Source organism: Physeter macrocephalus, chromosome 1 (genome assembly GCF_002837175.3).
Source record: "Physeter macrocephalus isolate SW-GA chromosome 1, ASM283717v5, whole genome shotgun sequence".
NCBI classification, from domain to species: domain Eukaryota; kingdom Metazoa; phylum Chordata; class Mammalia; order Artiodactyla; family Physeteridae; genus Physeter; species Physeter macrocephalus.
Genome location: NC_041214.2, coordinates 76,619,505 through 76,638,707, shown reverse-complemented (window position 1 = coordinate 76,638,707; position 19,203 = coordinate 76,619,505). Strand labels below are relative to the sequence as shown.

Below are 19,203 nucleotides of genomic sequence, written 5' to 3'. Positions count from 1 at the left end.
ATACAGGAGACTTCACTGCAGGAGGTCTTGACAGTCGTTTATTTCTACAGAGTGAGTGTTAGATGAAAGATAAAAAAATTCCTTCGGCAGATCAAACCGTGAAAATAGTAAGACTAACTGACCAAGATATTGTGAATTCTAAAACCCTACAAATGAGCTACAGCTGTAGCTAAAACCCTCTATGATAACTACCATGTCAGTATTAATTACACCACCAAGTGATTCAAGTTGACTCAATATCCCAAGTACTTCATAGCTTTAAAAAAAAAAATGCATCCATATATTCAGTATTGTCTTACTTTTTGCAGTGATTAAAGGGATCTTCTTTACTACTGCTGTTAAGAGTTGCTGGATAGTCTCTAAATGGTCTATCCTGAGAAGGACAAAGAAAAGAAAATTAAGGTAGGGAAATACACAGAGCAGTTTCTAAGTGTGTGTGTGTGTGTGTGTGTGTGTGTGTGTGTGTGTGTGTGTGTGTGTGTGTGTGTGTGTGTGTGTGTGTGTGTGTGTGTGTGTGTATATAACACACATATGAATTTATGTATATACTTCTCCTTTCCAAGGGAATTAAAACTTAAACCAACTATATTGGTATGTCCTTCCTTCTATGCATAGCCTTCTTTATAAATGAAGAGCATTCAATGCTTAAAAAGTCAACACTAAGATGAATATTACAGTTCATGCTGCCACCTGTCATGTGAAAGTGGCTAAGTTTCTACCATTCCCAGCAGTTTGAGATACTTCAAAATATGCAGTCAGAAGTGGGTTCCCAATTCGGAAATTAGAAAATCTCAGGGAGTATTTTTAGAAGCACTGAGTCTGTATGGGCCATGAAAAGGCAGCTGTTTAAGATTAGGCAGGTGTGTGGATACTCCGACACAAAATGTATACACACCTGAGTAATTACATCGTGAAAAATTTCATACCCAAAGATTCAGCAAAGAAACTTCGTGTTGGTAAGCTCAAATGGAGGGAGATCTGTAATTGCAGCAGAGGCTTTTGAGGCAACAAATCAAGTGTGGCTCGGAGGTCACATCAAGGGGTTAAATGAAGACTCCTGAGCTGTGCAGCAAATAGTAATACTTGTTCACCACACACGGACAGAAGGTTTCCACCCATCAAAGGGCTTAACTCATACACACAACTCTACACATATGCAGCTGTCTCAGGGATGGTTTTTTTAAAGTACCATAAACACACCAAAAGCACAACTCCCTTAGAGAGGACTGAAATAATTACTTAATGACATAGTTTCCCAGCTCAGAACTTTCTTCTGTTTTCACTGCTGTGTGACCGTCCTGAGAGGGGCAGCTTGGCACAGGTGTTTCTGGTTCAGTCTTCACTACAAGGGAAGAGCAACAATGAGAGAGCTGTTAGGGTTCAATAACGGAAGGACACGTGCGGGCAGAAACAAAAGCTCTTCCATGGAAACTCAGTGAGGACACTGCCACAGCAGCTGCTGCAGAGACATGGCCAGGGCGCTGAGACGGCGCCTATCATCACAGGATCAGCAGACAAGGGGAGAACTGTTAGCCTGGGTCTCATGACAAGGCGGGGCAATAAAGTGGCTTTTTATATATTTCTTAGAGGGCTAACCACAGTGCTATGTGAGATCTCTCTCTCTCTCTCTCTCTCTCTCTCTCACACACACACACACACACACACACACACACACTTGAACAACTGAACAATGCCACATTAAAATACAATGCTGGCCTGTTGTAATATCCTTTTGCTTATCATCTCTCCAGCTAAGCATTATCTTAGTGTTCTAAGACACAAGGCAAAAAGCAAAAAATCAGATATGTCGTGCTTGGAAAAATCCAAGCTAATCACATGCAGCTTTTAATATCACCAAATCTACTGATGGAAGAGAGCAATGTCTCAGGAGCATTGTCTTCCTTTACTTTCAGTCTTCTTTGATCAAAATACTGTGAACACACACTCGCTGCTTCTGTATCAGCATCCCTGCCTTCAATCTCTTCCCTAACAACCCATTTTGTACATGAGCACCAGAAAAATTTCCTAAAGGACCGTGTTAGTGTCATTTTCCTACTCAACATCCTTCAATAGTTTCATAAAAGCAAGGGTGTACAAATGAGATCTACTAGTGCATCTTCCCCCTTTTTTTTGATGCATAACGTAACTTGCATAAAAGGCACAAATACTAAGGGTACAGTTTGATAAATTTTACCTACGTATTCATCCATGTACCCATCACTCCAATCAAAACAGAGTATTTCCAGTCCTCAACCTGGCTCCCTTACACTTTTGGCATTCTTTCCTGCCAAAGATAACCACCTTTTGTCCACTTTAAATTTCATATAACTGGAATCATACTGTGCTACCCTTTTGTGTCAGCATCTTTTTAGCTATTAAAAATAACAATGTAATGGACATGCTTGTATATGTCTTTGGGTGGACATACACATGTGTTTCCTAGCAGTGTATCTGCTGATAGGGCAGATATATGCGTTTCCTAGAAGTGTATCTGATGATAGGGCAGATATATGTTTAACTTTATTAGAAACTGCCAAACTGATTTCCAAAGTAATTATATCCATTTGTAGTCCCATGAGCAGTGTATGTGAGTTCCAGTTGCTTCACATCTTTGCCAACACTTAGTAATGTCAGTTCTTTTCATTTTGGTGATAGAATAGTATCTCAGTATGGTTTTAACTTGCATTCCCTTGAAGACTGATGAGGTTGAACAACTTTTCATTTCCTTATGAGATATTTCAACATCCTCTTCTGTGAAGTACCTGTTTACATTTCTTGCTCTTTAAAAAAAATTAGTGTCAGTCTTTTTCATATTGATTTTTAGGTCTGTGTATATTCTGAACAGAACTCCTCTGTCAGATATATCAATTGCAAATTATCTTCCAGGATGTGGCTTGACTTTCACTCTTAATTTTGTCCCTCTAATAAAATGAGGTTCCTAGTGTTAACAAAGTCTAATTTATCAATCTTTTCTTTTATGGCTAGCTTTCTTGTGTGCTCTTTGCCCAAGGTCATGAAGATATTCTCATATTCTTTTAGAAGCTTTATTGTTTTACCTTCACATTTAGTCTATGATCCAATTCAAATTAATTTCTGTTTGTGGTGTAAGGCAGGGACCAAGTTTTGTTGTTTCCCCAAATGGATATATCCAGTTAACTCAGCTCTATTTATTGAAAAGAACATCCTTTCCTTACTGAGTTTGTTATAAATCAGTTGACTATATATGCATGAGTCTATTTCTGGGATCTTTTTTCTGTTCAATTATTCTTTTTGTTTCTTTTTTAAAAATTTTTATTTTTAAACTTTTTTTTGGGGGGTGGGGGTACTTGGGCCTCTCACTGTTGTGGCCTCTCCCATTGTGGAGCACAGGCTCAGCGGCCACGGCTCACGGGCCCAGCCGCTCCGCGGCATGTGGGATCCTCCCGGATCAGGGCACGAACCCGCGTCCCCTGCATCGGCAGGTGGACTCTCAACCACTGCACCACCAGGGAAGCCCTTTAAACAATTTTTAAAGGTTTTTTTCCATTTGCACTTATTACAAAATATTGGCTCTATTCCCTATGTTGTACAATACATCCTTTGAGCTTATCTTACGAACAATAGTTTGTACCTCCCACTGCCCCACCCCTATATTCTGTCTATTCTTGAACCAATACTACACTATCTCAATTACTGTAGCTTTATAGTTTATATATATCTGGTGGCCCAAGTCCCCTGGCTTTTTGTTCTTCAAGACTGTCTTAGCTACTCTAGGCCTTGCATTCCCATATACATTTTAGATTTAGCTTGTCAATTTCTGCACAAGGACAAAAACAACAATGTAGGGATTCTGACTGGGACTGTATTGAATCTATGTCATTTGGGGGGAGGATTAATAACATACCAGGTCTTTCAGTAAATTAATATAATAATATATTTATAATTATTTATAATTTATTATATTTATAATGGTACATCCTTCCATTTATTTAGATCTTTTAAATTACTCTCAGAAATGTTTAGTGGGTTGTTAGCAGTTAATTTCTATATAGAAATCAAAATGGCTTTTGTATGTATACAGACTTGTATTGAGTGACCTTGCTAATTTCACTGTTAGCAATACATCTTCCCCCAACCCCTAGTGATTCCAAGACTTCAAAAAACAAAAGGAAGGCCTCAGAAAAAGTTCAGATACTCCAGTTCTATAGGTGCAAGTATAGTCACTTTATTTACTTATTTATTTGGCCACACTGCGTGGCTTGCAGGTTCCTAGTTTCCCAACCAGGGATGAAACCCAGGCCATGGCAGTGAAAGCGCCTAGCCCTAACCACTGGACCTCCAGGGAATTCCCGCAAGTATACTCACTTTAATCTGGCACGCAAACAATTACAAAATTATATAATCAGCATATTCAGGTTGGGATAGCTATTCTACTGGAGAAATGAAAACATATGCTGAGACTTACATATAATAGCCCCAAACTGGAAATAACCCTAATCTCCACTAACAGGAGAAAGGATAAACAAATTATGGTATATCTGTCCATCCCTACAATGTGGAATACTACTCACCAACAACATGGTTGAATCTCAAAAACATTGCAGTGAGTGAATGAAATCAGACACAAAAGAATGTATGTACTTCCATTCACATGAAGTTTAAAAATAGACACAACTAATCTATCATAATAGAAATCAGAACAGTGGTTGCCTATACGGGATGGGAATTGACTGGAAGGGGGCACAAGGTGATGGAAATTTCTATAGCTTGAATGCAATATTGGTTACTTGGGTTTATGCATTTGTCAAAACTCATCAAATGGTATGCTTAGTATCTTTGCACTTCACTACACAAAATTTTCCTCAATTAAAATCAAAACAGAGATGCTCTGGCCCCAGTCCAAAATTAATTGAATCAGAATCTGTATGAGGAAGGCCTATGATATATACCTACTGCTGAGAAGAAACGCTGGTCTAGATTAGTATCAATTCTTTCATCAGGACTAGCTAACTTTTCCTATAAGGAACTAATCAGTAAATATTTTAGGTTTTGTGGGTCATATGATCTCAGCTAGAACTACTCAACTCTTGAGGTTGCAGTGAACCCATGGACACTATGTAAATGAATGGGCATGGCCATGTGCTCATTAAAAAATGAGCAGCAGACTGCAGTCAGCCAACCCTTGCTTTAGGTGGTCATGCTGTGAGTTCCAAATCCATCTCTTCACAAGACTATTATGAGAGATCCTGGCATGCCTGAAAAGTATTTCAAATTCTGACTGTACTGCTTTCTAGTTTTCTAGACTTGGGAAGTATGGACTTAGTATCTCCAAACTTCAGTTTCCTCATTTGCCAAATGGGCGTAATAGCTGTCCTAAAGTACTGTGATAATTAGTGATATATATATAAAGCAGCTAGCATGGTGCCTAGTACACTTTAGGCTCTTACACATGGTAGCTATCATTACTGTAGATGTTACAAATGTCAAAATGTGTTGTTAACCCACTGCACTATCTCCATCTACTCAACAGTCAGAAATGTCCCCACTGCCAGCTGCCAAGGTCTGGCCCTACCTACAGCTCCTTTACCGCAACTACATACCCCAGATGAATCCCTTTAATTGGTCTACTCCCCCAAACAAACCCTCTGAGTCTTTGTCTCTACTGTTCCCTTAATCTGGCATGACCCTTGATCCCTCCACAGCTAAAAATGCTTCACTCTAAAGTCCAGGATATAATCTGTGTCCCATACAAAGTGCTACACAAAAGTGCTACCCACCTCCACACCCCCAGCTTCCCTGACCAGACATCCTATATTGAAATACTTCGGCATTCATTTTCCAGATCACTTACCCTGCGTGTATCAATCATTGCTTGCTGTCTACTGCAACTCTCTTCAACCTGATTATAAGTTCTTGGAGGGCAGAAATGATGCTTTATACATCTCTGTATTTCCCTTAATGTCAAGTCTATATATAAACACTCTACATATTTTTGAAGTGACTGATTCATGGATGCTGAAATTCAAGGGAGTCATATTACAGTTATGTCTTGCACAAAACTTCTGGGCAAATATACTGTGGGAAACGACATACCTTTTGTAACAGTTGCTGGAGCAGAGCTGGGGACAACTGGAGTTGGGGCAGCTACAGGCAGAATGGCAGGCGATTTGTTGGTAGGAAATGACTGAACCACTAACAGGCAAAAAAGGAGGGGAGGATACAAGAAATATAGAAATTATTTTAATGAAAATGATCTAACTCCCAGGTGGTAGCCCCTCTGTAGACTACTAGCACAAAAACAATTTCAGTACAACAGATATGGTCCTTTTTTAATACAGTGATTGACAAGGTGGCTGTTTACTATTAGTACCAGGGTAAATGAGCTGGTATCTTCAACTGTGGAAACAGGGGCTTGTCACTAAACTCAGAAAATAAAAATCCAATTAACCTGCACTCTTATAAATGCTTAAAATGTACCCCCCCTACTCAACTTAAGAAATGGGCAGTTATTTAGAAGTCAGTGGATCATTTGGGTTTTACTTTCAGTCCTAGAGGTGGTGCCAGGGAGTATGGTGACAGCTCAAGGGCAGGCTAAAAAAGGGAGGAGTGGCCACCAAGTGGCCACCAAGTGACGGAATACAGACTTTCCCACCAGACAGACCCAGAGACAACTACACCCACAGGTGAAGAACTCACCTTTATTCACAGGCATCAGTATAGTCTGCACACCTCCAGATGTGTTTACACTGAGTGGTTTGAGCTGGCTGGGGATTGTCAGGACAGCCTGCTGGGGACTGGACTGACTGGAGTGAATCTTTAACAGTCCTAAAATAAGTTGGAAGATAAGGCCAAGCTGAAGATCAGATGCTTCCTTGAAGTTCATGCCCTCTTCAGCACTCATATTTTCTCACAGGAGGACATTCTTAGGACATTTACCCTTTCAATAAAGAAAGAGCTGGAAGCATGAGGCAATGGATGCAGCTGATTTCTCAATGAAGCAATGATGCGACAATAATGATTTATTTTTACCCTGCTATCGTAAAGTAATACAAAAATTTCTGGAAAAGTGTAAATAATAGAAAAGAGAAAAGTCACCCAGAGTCCTACTGCAGAGACAACCAGTATCATCATTTTGAGATAGTTCTTTTTCATGTTTGTTTTTTATGACAATTTATTTGTTTTGTATATAGCTGTGATATGTACAAACTGGATGTAAAATTTTGTATTTTGATTTGGATAACTGTCATTTTCCTACTTAAAAACCTTCTCTGGCTCTGGACTGCCTAGAGAATGTTTCCAAAATTAGTCAAAGCATTCAGAGTCCATTTTAATCTGGTCCTAATTTATCTGCATCTCCTTTACAACAACCTTACATATCTAATACTTCAGTCTGTCTACTCACCATATCTTATAATTTCCTATCTCTGTGCAGCCTTTATTTTTCAAACCAGATATTCTCCACTTATTTTAGAAAGGGTCATCCTCTCCCACTTTGCTTTAAAAGAATTTCCATACTCCCATTTCCATTATAAAACTATTCTAGACATTCAGAGGGCCAGTAAAAAAGTGACAAAAAGAGAGTACACAAGATACAACACAAACACATATTATAACAACTACTTAAAAACAGCGACAGACAGGACTTCCCTGGTGGCGCAGTGGTTGAGATTCTGAGCTCCCAATGCAGGGGGCCCGGGTTCGATCCCTGGTTGGGGAGCTAGATCCCACGTGTATGCTGCAGCTAGGATTTCGCATTATGCAACTAAGGAGCCTGCCTGCTGCAACTAAGACCTGACGCAGCCAAATAAATAAATTAATTAAATATTAAAAAAAAAACAGCGACAGAGGCTAAAGATACTTTAAGGCACTGGAATGCAGTTAGCTTGAGTTAAGAAAAGGAATAGTCTTAAATACTTTCAAGAACAAAGCCTTAAATAAACAAGAAAATCGTTCTTTGGAATAGATGAGTGTTAGATCAGTCAAGTAGTAATTACTTAACTGAGATGTGCCCTCCAAGAGTACAACAATGACCTGGTTTCTGCGTATTTTTAAAATTCTTATTTCTATCAAAACATTACATGCTCATCAGTTGAAAAGTTAAAAAGTGCTGAAAGGCATATAACTAAAAATAGCCATCCTTTGCTCCACCTCCCTGTCTTCATCTGGTTCCCCAGTAGCATACACTTTTAACCCTTTTGGTGTTTTAATATTTATCTCAGCATTTTTTAAAAGAATGTGTATATTGTAGGCCTTGATTCATTTTGATGTTACACACTGACTTACTATTAAGGTAGATAAGCATTGTAAGGCATGTATACCCTCTCTTCCCTCTCCTCCAATATTGGTCTCTATCGATCCAAAGAATACCATGATGCTATGACTCGATCTCATTTTCTGGAGTTAATAATTTCCTTCTTTTTCATTTGCTTATTTAGTTCTCCCTTCAACATCTTACTAAAGTCTTCCCATGTCCTTCAAAAACGCTATAAATCACCCTTTATATAGTTCTCCACATGGTCAAACCTCCTAAATAATTTACAGTTCCATTTTTAAAATAAGAGCTATCCTTCCTGGGACTCTGATATGCTCCAATTTGGACTTGCTTTCTAGGCCTGCTGCAAAGCCTTCATGCGGGGAGCTCCCTTTCACCGTTACCCTGGGAATTCCCTTTGCCTTCCTCTCTATTTTTGTCCTCTTTCTTGGTCTACCCCTCTTCACTCTGGTGAAACATGTATTTTAGTTATGTTTTGAGACAAGGTCATAGAAAATACATTTGAAACGTTGTCTGTCAGAAAATATTTCTACCCTCATACTCAGTAAAAGATCTGGCCAACTACAGAATCCTAGACTACAAGAATTCCCCCCTAGAATTTTGAAAAGCAGTATTCCAGCTTCCAGCACTGCTACTGAGAAGCCCAATGATAATGTAATTTCTAAACTTCTCTGTCTATTTTTCTGACAGCTTTTCAGATCTTCTCCTTGTCACTGGTGTTCTGATTTCATGAACAAACTGTGCCTTCATGTGAGCCATCTTTCACTCATTGTGCTGGACACTGTGCCTCTTGAACCTGGAAGTTCATGTCCTTCAATTTGGGGATAAACTGTTTCATTTCTTGGATCATTTCTTTCCCATTATTTTCTGTTTTCTTTCTGGAACTCCGTTTAGTCTCATGTTGCCAGGGCTCCCTAATACATCATCAAAGTTTCTTTCTTAGTGTCTACTTCTTGGTCTATTCCCTGCTTCCACCTTGTGCCCCATAGTTTAGTCTAAATGCTGTAGCCAGTGACCTGTTAAAAGGAAAAGGCAGCTCGTGTTACTCCTTAGCTGAAGACCCCCCAACGGGTTCTCCTGAAGTAAAAATCAATGTTCTTACAATGACCTACAAAGGCCCTATGTGATTTGGCCCCCACCACTCTGACTTTACCTCCTAGTTCTCTTTCCCTTGCTTACTCTGCTCTAGTCACAATGGCAATCTTGTTCAAAACAGTTTGTAATGCACACAAAAAATTTAATTGAAAAATTAAAGGTTATACCTCAATTTTAAAAAAAGGATACACACACACAAAATGGTCAGTAGAAAACAGTTTGTTTCTCTTATGAAAATAATATACAGAAAGTTTCATCAGCAGTATCTCAGGAAACTAGAACTTAAAGCAAGAGACTTCATTTAAAAATCAGAAAAAAGGAGGGCATTCATTTCTTAAACTAGTAATTCCTTCTATTTCTACAATTTCTACTCCAGTGCTAACCCAGTACCTCTAAACATTCAGTTAGCAGAGAACAAGCACTCCCCATATAAAAACTTGGTTGATTTTAACTGGGAGGTAGAAATCATGGGAAAAATAAATCAGCCTTAATCTTATGGTCTCTACCTGAAAAGCAAACAAAACATAGGGGCTTGATTTAGACTCATGTATGGAATCTAGTGATAATAATAAGAACAACAAGAATATCCACAATCTTTTTTTTAATACCCGAGTCGTTAAGATGATTTATTTATAGACCAAAAAGCTCACAAGCCTGTGCTTTTATTTTAGCAAACTACATGCAATAACAGGGAAGAATACCCACAATCTTTATACAAAGGTACTAAGGTATGTGTATGTATTTATGTTTGTGTGTGTGTGTGTGTGTATATACATGTGTGTATGATATATATATCATATATATATTAGCAATACTCAGTTTTTTTCTGTATACCAGTGCCAGTTGGTAAACTATTATTAATCTGCAACAAGGCAATACAGATACTGAGTGTTCAAAAGTTTTGTAACAGTTTGACTTTGTTGTGATATTTTTATTGTATTTTACAGAAGTATCTGTCTGTACTAGATTATAGTAAAACAAAGTTGACCTTTCAAGTTTGAGAAGTAATGCTGTATATTATATCAGCCCCTGGCATCTGGGACAGTACAATGTAATCAAACACATTAATATTTGTGGCAAAAGATGAATATTCATATTAAGTAGTATAAACAGCCTGTCAATGGAGGTCAGATTTCACCCTAAAATTCATTATGGGGAAAAACAACAATAAACAAACCTTTGGTTTTCACAGCTTTTTGGATTTCAGAATTGCAGATAAGAGAATGTGGACTAACAACAACGATGACACTAAAAATGATAACAGCAGCAATTATTTATATAATGGCAACTACATGTCAGACGGGATCCTAAGCATTTTTATATTAACTCATTTAATCGTCTCAACTTTATGAGGTAGGTATTAGGCAATCTGGCTCCAGGATTTGTGCTCTACATTACCCAAAGAAGTAAAAGGCACACTCTTCCAGGGCCATTCAGGGTGGGCGCAGAGAAAGGATACATCTTACCAAAGCTCAAGCATGTCATTCTAACACTATCCAATATAATAACTACTGTTAAAAATCATGTCTTGGGGCTTCCCTGGTGGCGCAGTGGTTGAGAATCCTCCTGCCAATGCAGGGGACATGGGTTCGAGCCATGGTCCAGGAAGATCCCACATGCCGCGGAGCAACTAAGCCCATGCACCACAACTACTGAGCCTGCATGCCACAACTACTGAAGCCCTCGCGTCTAGAGCCCGTGCTCCACAACAAGAGAGGCCACCGCAATGAGAAGCCCGCGCACTGCAACGAAGAGTAGTCCCCACTCGGCGCAACTAGAGAAAGCCCAGGCGCAGCAACGAAGACCCAATGCAGCCAAAAATAAATAAATAAATTTATTTTTAAACTTCGCGCCCAGAGCTTGTGCTCCGCAACGAGAGAGGCCCCAACAGTGAGAGGCCCGCGTACCGCAAAAAAAAAAAAAAAAAAACCAAAAACAAAACAAAACAAAAAAAATCATGTCTTGGAGCCAACAATGCTAATTTAATTTTATATACTTTGTTTAGGAAAGCAAAAAGAGATGTATGATGTTTTACCATGAGTTCCATGCAAAACTGCTAATAAATACCCATAAGAGTTCCAGATGGCTAATGTTTTATTGTATCAGTTAAGAATTGTTATTCAATCCTTAAAAACATTTCAGACTTGAAAATTTACACCTAGATTTTAAATAAGAGTAATTCATCTAAAAGGCAGCTATATGGAAAATGCTGAATTAATGATTTTTAACAATTTATTATTAAAAATTGTTATTATGTAAGACCTTCCACAAATACTCTAGCCCAAAGAAGGGAGCGAGAAATAATATTATGGTGCAACTGACCTGATACTGTGGCCTTTCCAGAGATGGGGTTTGGTGTGGACACCAGGGACGTCGCACTGATGACAGAGGGGGCAGCAGCCTTGCAGGGTCCCATGGTGGCTGGGCTCACACACACTTGCTGCTGCCCAGAAGTTTTCATTACAGAAGTCATAGTAGACGATGAACTGGGAGCTGTTCCTTCCGACTGCTAACCCACAGGACCAGAAATAATAGATATTAAGAAGAAAGTACTGTAACTTAGAACAGTGACTGCCATGTAGCATACCCAATAAATATTAGCTATTAGCTATTATTAGCTACCTATTCAATGTCATGCCATTTAAAAAGACTGCTTCTCTAGTTTGGTGGTTCCTAAACTTTCAGATTTCACGGACCAGGAAATTTTTTAAATTTTAAAGCAAGGAGGTATCATAGGATTACCACATTAAAAAAATTCACCACCTATTGTATCACTTTATAAAAGGATATTTCAACACCCCCCCCAATAAGAGGACATAATCTCAGAATGTAAAAATGGAATAATACGAGCTTTATTAAAAACTCACTATAGGGCTTCCCTGGTGGCACAGTGGTTAACAATCCGCCTGCCAATACAGGGGACATGGGTTCAAGCCCTGGTCCGGGAAGATCCCACATGCCGCAAAGCAACTAAGCCCGTGCGCCACAACTACTGAGCCTGTGCTCTAGAGCCCATGGAGCCACAACTACTGGCCCACATGCTGCAATTACTGAAGCACAGTTGCCTAGAGCCCATGCTCTGCAACAAGAGAAGCCACTGCAATGAGAAGCCCGTGCACCGCAATGAAGAGTAGCCTCCGCTCGCCGCAACTAGAGAAAGCCTGCGAGCAGCAATGAAGACACAACGCAGCCAAAAAAAAATAAATTAAATAAATAAATTAAAATAAAATGGTGAATTTTATGGTATGTGAATTATATTTGAATTTTTTAAAAAGTAATATGGCCCAATGGTGTACCTGATGAATATCTTACATCTTTACTGCTTTTATGCTTCATTATGGTTTTCCACTATCACGCTACTTCTCACCTGTTGCGCAGGACCATTTGCTGAGAGGGCTACAGCTGGGGAACTGGCAGTTGTAATAACTCCTCCTGCTACCCTTAGCATTGTGGTTCCAGGCTTTGAGAGTTGTGAGGTGGCTGGCACAGACTTCAATGTGCTATCAGATATTTTCATTAGAGATGCCTGTGCCCCCGGGGCCGCCTGCAGAAATAAAATGGATTGGAGTAATAAGTTACCCTGGTTAATAGGCACAATTTAATCCTTACCTACATACACCCCCCCAAATAGTGCATCCCCAAGAACGTCTTGCTAATTAAAACTATATGAAGGGGACTTCCCTGGTGGAACAGTGGTTAAGAATCCGCCTGCCAATGCAGGGGACATGGGTTTGAGCCCTGGTCCGGGAAGATCCCACATGCCGCGGAGCAACTAAGCCCGTGAGCCACATCTACTGAGCCTGCGCTCTAGAGCCCGTGAGCCACAACTACCAAGCCCACGTGCCACAACTACTGAAGCCCGCACACCTAGAGCCTGTGCTCTGCAACAAGAGAAGCCACTGCAATGAGAAGCCCGTGCACCGCAAGAAAGAGTAGCCCCCGCCTGCTGCAACTAGAGAAAGCCCGCACACAGCAACAAAGACCCAACACAGCCAAAAATAAAGAAAAATAACAAAAATAAAGAATAATCAATACACACATGGGTAAATCTCAGAAACATTCTGTTCAACAATAGAAGCTAACATAAAAGACTATATGCTATATAATTTTGTTGATATGAAGTTCAAGAACAGACAAAAGCTAATCTATGGGGCTTCCCTGGTGGCGCAGTGGTTGAGAATCCACCTGCCAATGCAGGGGACACAGGTTCGATCCCTGGTCTGGAAAGATCCCACATACTGCAGAGCAACTAAGCCCGTGCGCCACAACTACTGAGCCTGTGTGCCACAACTACTGAAGCCTGCGTGCCTAGAGCCCGTGCTCCGCAACGAGAGAAGCCACCGCAATAAGAAGCCTGCGCACAACGAAGAGTAGCCCCCGCTCGCCGCAACTAGAGAAAGCCCACGTGCAGCCACGAAGACCCAACTCAGCCAAAAATAAATAAATAAAATAAATAATTTTTTTAAAAAATCTAATCTATGGTGACAGAAACAGAAAAATGGTGATAGAAAAAAACTGGAAAGAGAAATGAGGGTATGTTTTAGAGTAATGGAAATGCTCTATATCATGACTGGGATAGTGCTTGCAAGAGCATACACATTTGTCCAAATTCCCTGAGCAGTACATTTGTGATCTGTGCATTATTCTATGTAAATTATACCTTAATAAAAGGCAACAGCAAACATCTTAGCTGTGGCAGAACAGAAAGAAAGTCACTGCACTGGCTGCAACATGAGCGGATTAGAAGACATTAGCTAAGATTTTAAAGAACTGCCTAAAGAATTCTGGGGCCTCATACCTGTTTAAAACAGCAAAGAGCATCTGACCAAAGGGAATTTAGTACTCAAGGAAACCAAATGCTGGTAATTTGAAAAGATCAATAAAATTGATAAACCTTCTAGCTAGACTGATCAAGAAAACAGAAGATACATAATTATCAAAGTCGGGAATGAAAAAGGGGACATTACCAAAGATTCTACAGACATTAAAGGATAAGGGAAAATTATGAACAAGTTTGTTCCAAGAAATTCGACTACTTAGATGTAATAAAAAAAATTCCTTTAAAGATATAAACTACCAAACCTCCTTAAGACAAAATAATGTGAATAGTCAGTCTTATCAATATATCTATTAAATAAATTGAAATTGTAGTTAAAAACCTTCCCAATTAGGAAAACTGCAAGCCATTACAGCTTCACTAGTGTATTCTGAACAGTTAAGGAAGAAATAATACCAAGTTGACATAAACTCTTCCCCAAAAAGTAAAGAGGAGGGAGAAGTTTCCAACTCATTTTATGAGGCCAGCATTATTCTGATATCAAAACCAGACAGAAATTACAATGAAAACCACTGACCAATATCCCTTGCAAAAATTCAAATTCAATTCAACAATACATTAAAAGAGATAACATATCACAACCAAGTAGGGTTTATTCTAGGAACGCAGGGTTGGTTTAACAATTTGAACAATCAGTGTAATTCACCTTATTAACAAACTAAAAAAGAAAAACCATATGATCCTCTCAATAGACACAGTAAAAGCCTTTGACAAAAATCCAATATCATTTCATGCTTTGAGAACTGCTGATCTACATTCAGTCATAAAAAGTGCATTAGGGCTTCCCTGGTGGCGCAGTGGTTGAGTCCGCCTGCCGATGCAGGGGACACGGGTTCGTGCCCCGGTTCGGGAAGATCCCACATGCCGCGGAGCAGCTGGGCCCGTGAGCCATGGCCGCTGAGCCTGTGCGTCCGGAGCCTGTGCTCCACAACAGGAGAGGCCACAACAGTGAGAGGCCCGCGTACCGCAAAAAAAAAAAAAAAAAAAAAAAGTGCATTATTTGTTGATATCCACACTGTCTATATCCTTCTACACTTTGTTTCATGTGGTAAGTTTTTGAGATTTAGCTTAGATTCTCCTGCAGATCATTATGATATCCCTCGCACAGTTAAAATCCCCTGTCATTATTCTTCCACCTATACTAAAGAAGCTGTGGAAACATACACCAAACTCCCTATAGCATTTACTTACTATATGGATATTGTGGCTGAAATCACCTATAACACTATTCAGAATCTCCTATATGAAGTCCCTCCAGAGAAATTTTAGAATGAAGTGTCTAGAAAATCTTTGTTTCTTCTAAGAAAATATTATGGGGTTATTTTTTTTCCTCTCACAAATACTGTGAATTTTATAACTGATCATTGTTCTCATTTTGCTTTGGCAAATTTTATTAAATATACAGGACATTACTGTTTGCATATCTAAACAACTCTCTGATCTTATCTTCTCATTCTACTTATATTTTCCCAAATCTTAAGATTTTATTCTTATTTTTCTATACTATTTTATTGCTTATTTTCTTAGGTAACGATAATTTCTTTGTGGAAAGAGACAAACTGTAAATATTTGTGTGTGTGTGTGTGTGTGTGTGTGTGTGTGTGTGTGTTTACCTGGGTAAACAAAGTGGTTTTTTGTCCAGAGATGACTTTTAATGTTTGCTGTCCTTGTGCAGAGGATGTGCTGACTCCCAGTGTTCCTTGGACCACTGACCCCGTAGTCAGCTGTTTTCCAGATGTCTGGGGTGATGGCTGGCCAACTAAAAACGTGCCCTAAATTACAAACAAATAAAAACCTGATCAGTAATTTGTTAAGTTAAAATGACTTGCTCTGATTCTTTAAATCACAAGGTCCCATATTTTAAGCGACAATGCTACCCTTCAATTCTACAACTCATCAAAATGATTAAAAAGAATAGCTCTGCTCTCAGTGTCACTACCAACAGTTATCCCCACTTCTCAAACTTTGCACTGGAGTTACAGAGCAGGCTGTTGGAAGCTCAAGTTTTACAATCTAGTCCCCACAAAGCTGGATTTAATCCTTCAGACTGATAACTATCCACTCTCTCACTAAGAACATCTAGAACCAAAATTCCATTCCCTTCCTTAGAGAGAAGTCAAGACCAGTGACAAGGGGAAAGAAAGGAGGCAGAAGCCTGTTCCTAATCTTGAATCCAATGGAACGCCAAACCATAACTTGACACTATCTCTCTGGTTACGTCTAGGAGAAAATTTTCAACTGCACATTAATACTATTCCAAATCCATGAGAGGCAACAGCATAGCAAAAATCTTTCAGAAAGATCTGGGTTTAAATCCAAACCCTACCATTAGGCTTAGCGGAGAGATCTTGGATAAGTTACATAAGTCCTTCTGAATCTCCACTCGCTTTTCTCTCAAAACAAAGCAAACCCAAAATAATACAGATTTATAACATGACTAAAATGTTAGTATTGACGCCTGATCCCAGAGCCATAAAGGTAAATCCACTATAATTAAAGGCAGTCATTAAATAACTGATTTAAAAGATACCAGTCACAAATAACCAGACCTGAGGGGTTTGCTTGAGGATGTAAGATGTGTACGTCAGGTGCTGGGATATCCCTCCAGGGCCGGCAGGGCTTTGGGCTCCTCCGGTTCCTCCTCCACTGCCACTGCCGCCACCACCGCTACTGGCAGCTGAGCCAGACTGGAGGTCTGAAAACACAACCAATGACAAAGTATTAAGAGAAGGCTTAAGAGAAAAAACAGATGAGCCCAGAGAGATGTTTCCCTTAGGGCTCCACTCCTTCCCTTTCCTTCTTTCCTCCTTTTTTTGTAATATACAAGTCCGTGACAAGAGTGAGAACTTCCTAACGCTAAAGACTGAAATATATTTACGTTTGACTGAATGATGGTCGACTAGTTCAGCTCTGAGTACTGTACTAAAATGAAGAGCTTATCTTTGCAAGTGTTTTAGCTTAGTTGTGAGAGATTGAGAGTCAGATACATTTTCTAACCAAGTGTTTTTAACCAACACTTAAATGTGCTCAGAGACGTGCTCCCAAACTTTCTGGCATCTGATTCAATTTCAGTGAAACTGCTGGAATTTAGTGTAATTTTGCAGTACTCTCTCTTTTCCATCTCCCCCCGCCCCGCTCTGGAAAAAACCAAGACTTTCCTCATATTTATAACGACTCCAGGTCTTTTTTGCTTTTCAAATTCCACTTTAAAGCCTTTGTACCCTTTTTACTTCCCTTTTGGTGACATTATATATATAAACTACACTCTAAGTAGCTCTCTGGGTAAATTTTGGAAGACTTACATTGTCTTTCTCTTACAAATCTAAATTTTTGATACACCACTGCTTAGGTATGAGGAAAAAACACCAGGGTAAAAGTGGAAATCGCCCATTACAGTCAGTAAACAAAATGGCTGACTAGCTTTTGAAACTGAGTCCCCCTAAAACCAAATTCCCCTGCTGAGTTTATGATTAATCTCTCTATCCAAAACTTTATTCCCTTTCTTGTCCCCTCTGACCTCAATTCTGTGCTAACTGAACATTAATCAACCAGAGTCAGATGACTAAACCTGCCGTTGTTAACAACATCATTAATGTACTAAAAGTGCTGTTGTAGATAACATCCCTATGGTAAAAACTCAGATTGTTTCCCTAGGGCAAGATGAGCTAATAGACCCCTGAGCCATGGACCACCTGGCCAGAGAAATGTAAACCAGAGACATCCTGACTCCCCAAACTATGATTAAGAAACATCACAAGATGATGATTAACCCCAGCTTCTTTGTTCCTCCCCTTTAAAAACCCTGAACTCAAAGACCAAGTTGGAGTGGATCTGAGACTTGTTTCCCACTCCCTTGCTTGGTGCCCTGCAATTAACCCTAACTTTGCTGCAAACTCCCACTGTCAGAAACGGTTTTCTGTACCAGGGGCACACGAGCCCTTGCTTGATTACAATTACAACACTGCACTTTGGCAAGTGACTAATTTCAAATGAACCTAACTGCTGTACCAACTATACTTCTGACTCAGATGGAAATAATTCCTCCTACCCTTTCCTTTTCAACACTACCCAAATTGTTTTTCTCTATATGTCAAAGCAAGTTTATATAAGCCTAGATAAACCACCTAATTTCCTTGGAGCTTTACATCTTACACACTAAGGCTGAGCCTGTATTTCTCCTGCCATCTCCAAACCTAGCAAACTTAAGACGCACATCTAAATAATGGCAAGCAGAGACACTTGATTCCAATCCTACTCCCATCCCCTTCAAAATAAAAACAGGCTTCCAGCAATCTTCTCAGGTGTCACCAGCTTTCAGATACCACTGACAGGAAGAACTCTTCTTTATTTCCAGCTCACATATACAGCTTTCTCCCAACACAGCCTCAATAGCCATAACTCTTCACTGTAATTTGTTCCCAAACCCAGACTCTGAGCAGATAAATCCAAGACAACAGTGTCACCTCTAAGACTATGATTATTTAAATCCACTTCTAGTTAAAATGTGTGTATGTTTTAAATCCATTTGAGCAAACAGAGCTATGAAAATGCTTCCTGAAACAGGTAAGAACTGCCCCTCAGGTGGATGAGATGAACGTACCCAGAGACCCAAGAACCAAATGATTTAATGATGGACTAACTAGAATTGTTGGTAGCCCGCAGGATGGCTCCTTGAGGGATCAGCAGCAGTTTTCCTTTTCCTGAAGGGTTCTTGCTATTCGTTGTAAGGTAGAGTTTAGTGCCAGGAGGCAAATTTGCCAAGTTGGCCAAATTAGTGGCTGGTAGCTGCAACGTCGCCATTACTAAAATGGTAAAGGGAATAAAGGGAAAAAAAGAAAGAGGAAAAACATTAAGATAAATTGGAACTGAGGGCAATGCTATCTCTAAAATTAAAACATACACAGAGTAATAAAATACTTATTCAAAAACACTAACAAACAATGAACTCTACAGTCTGCTTCCTAGATGCACAATGCTTTAAAGGCTGACATTTTTCATTATCTTGCTAATTAAAATATTT

At 39.5% G+C, this 19,203-nt stretch overlaps 1 protein-coding gene across 7 annotated transcripts in view; it reads right to left on the bottom strand.

The window, feature by feature from the left end:
- The window catches only part of YEATS2 (YEATS domain containing 2), a 121,129-nt gene that overhangs the window by 7,698 nt on the left and 94,228 nt on the right, over positions 1–19,203 (bottom strand). For all 7 annotated transcript variants that reach the window (XR_008617040.1, XM_024124400.2, XM_024124403.2 and 4 more), the window contains 9 exons: positions 18,824–18,985; positions 16,733–16,878; positions 15,797–15,955; positions 12,714–12,890; positions 11,669–11,855; positions 6,676–6,804; positions 6,073–6,171; positions 1,240–1,342; positions 300–373 (listed from right to left, as the gene is read on the bottom strand). Coding sequence is in view for 6 of the 7 variants with exons in the window: in XM_024124400.2 (XP_023980168.1) it covers positions 300–373; positions 1,240–1,342; positions 6,073–6,171; positions 6,676–6,804; positions 11,669–11,855; positions 12,714–12,890; positions 15,797–15,955; positions 16,733–16,878; positions 18,824–18,985 (1,236 nt within the window). In the remaining variant the exon portion in view is untranslated. The remainder of the gene's footprint in view (positions 1–299; positions 374–1,239; positions 1,343–6,072; positions 6,172–6,675; positions 6,805–11,668; positions 11,856–12,713; positions 12,891–15,796; positions 15,956–16,732; positions 16,879–18,823; positions 18,986–19,203) is intronic.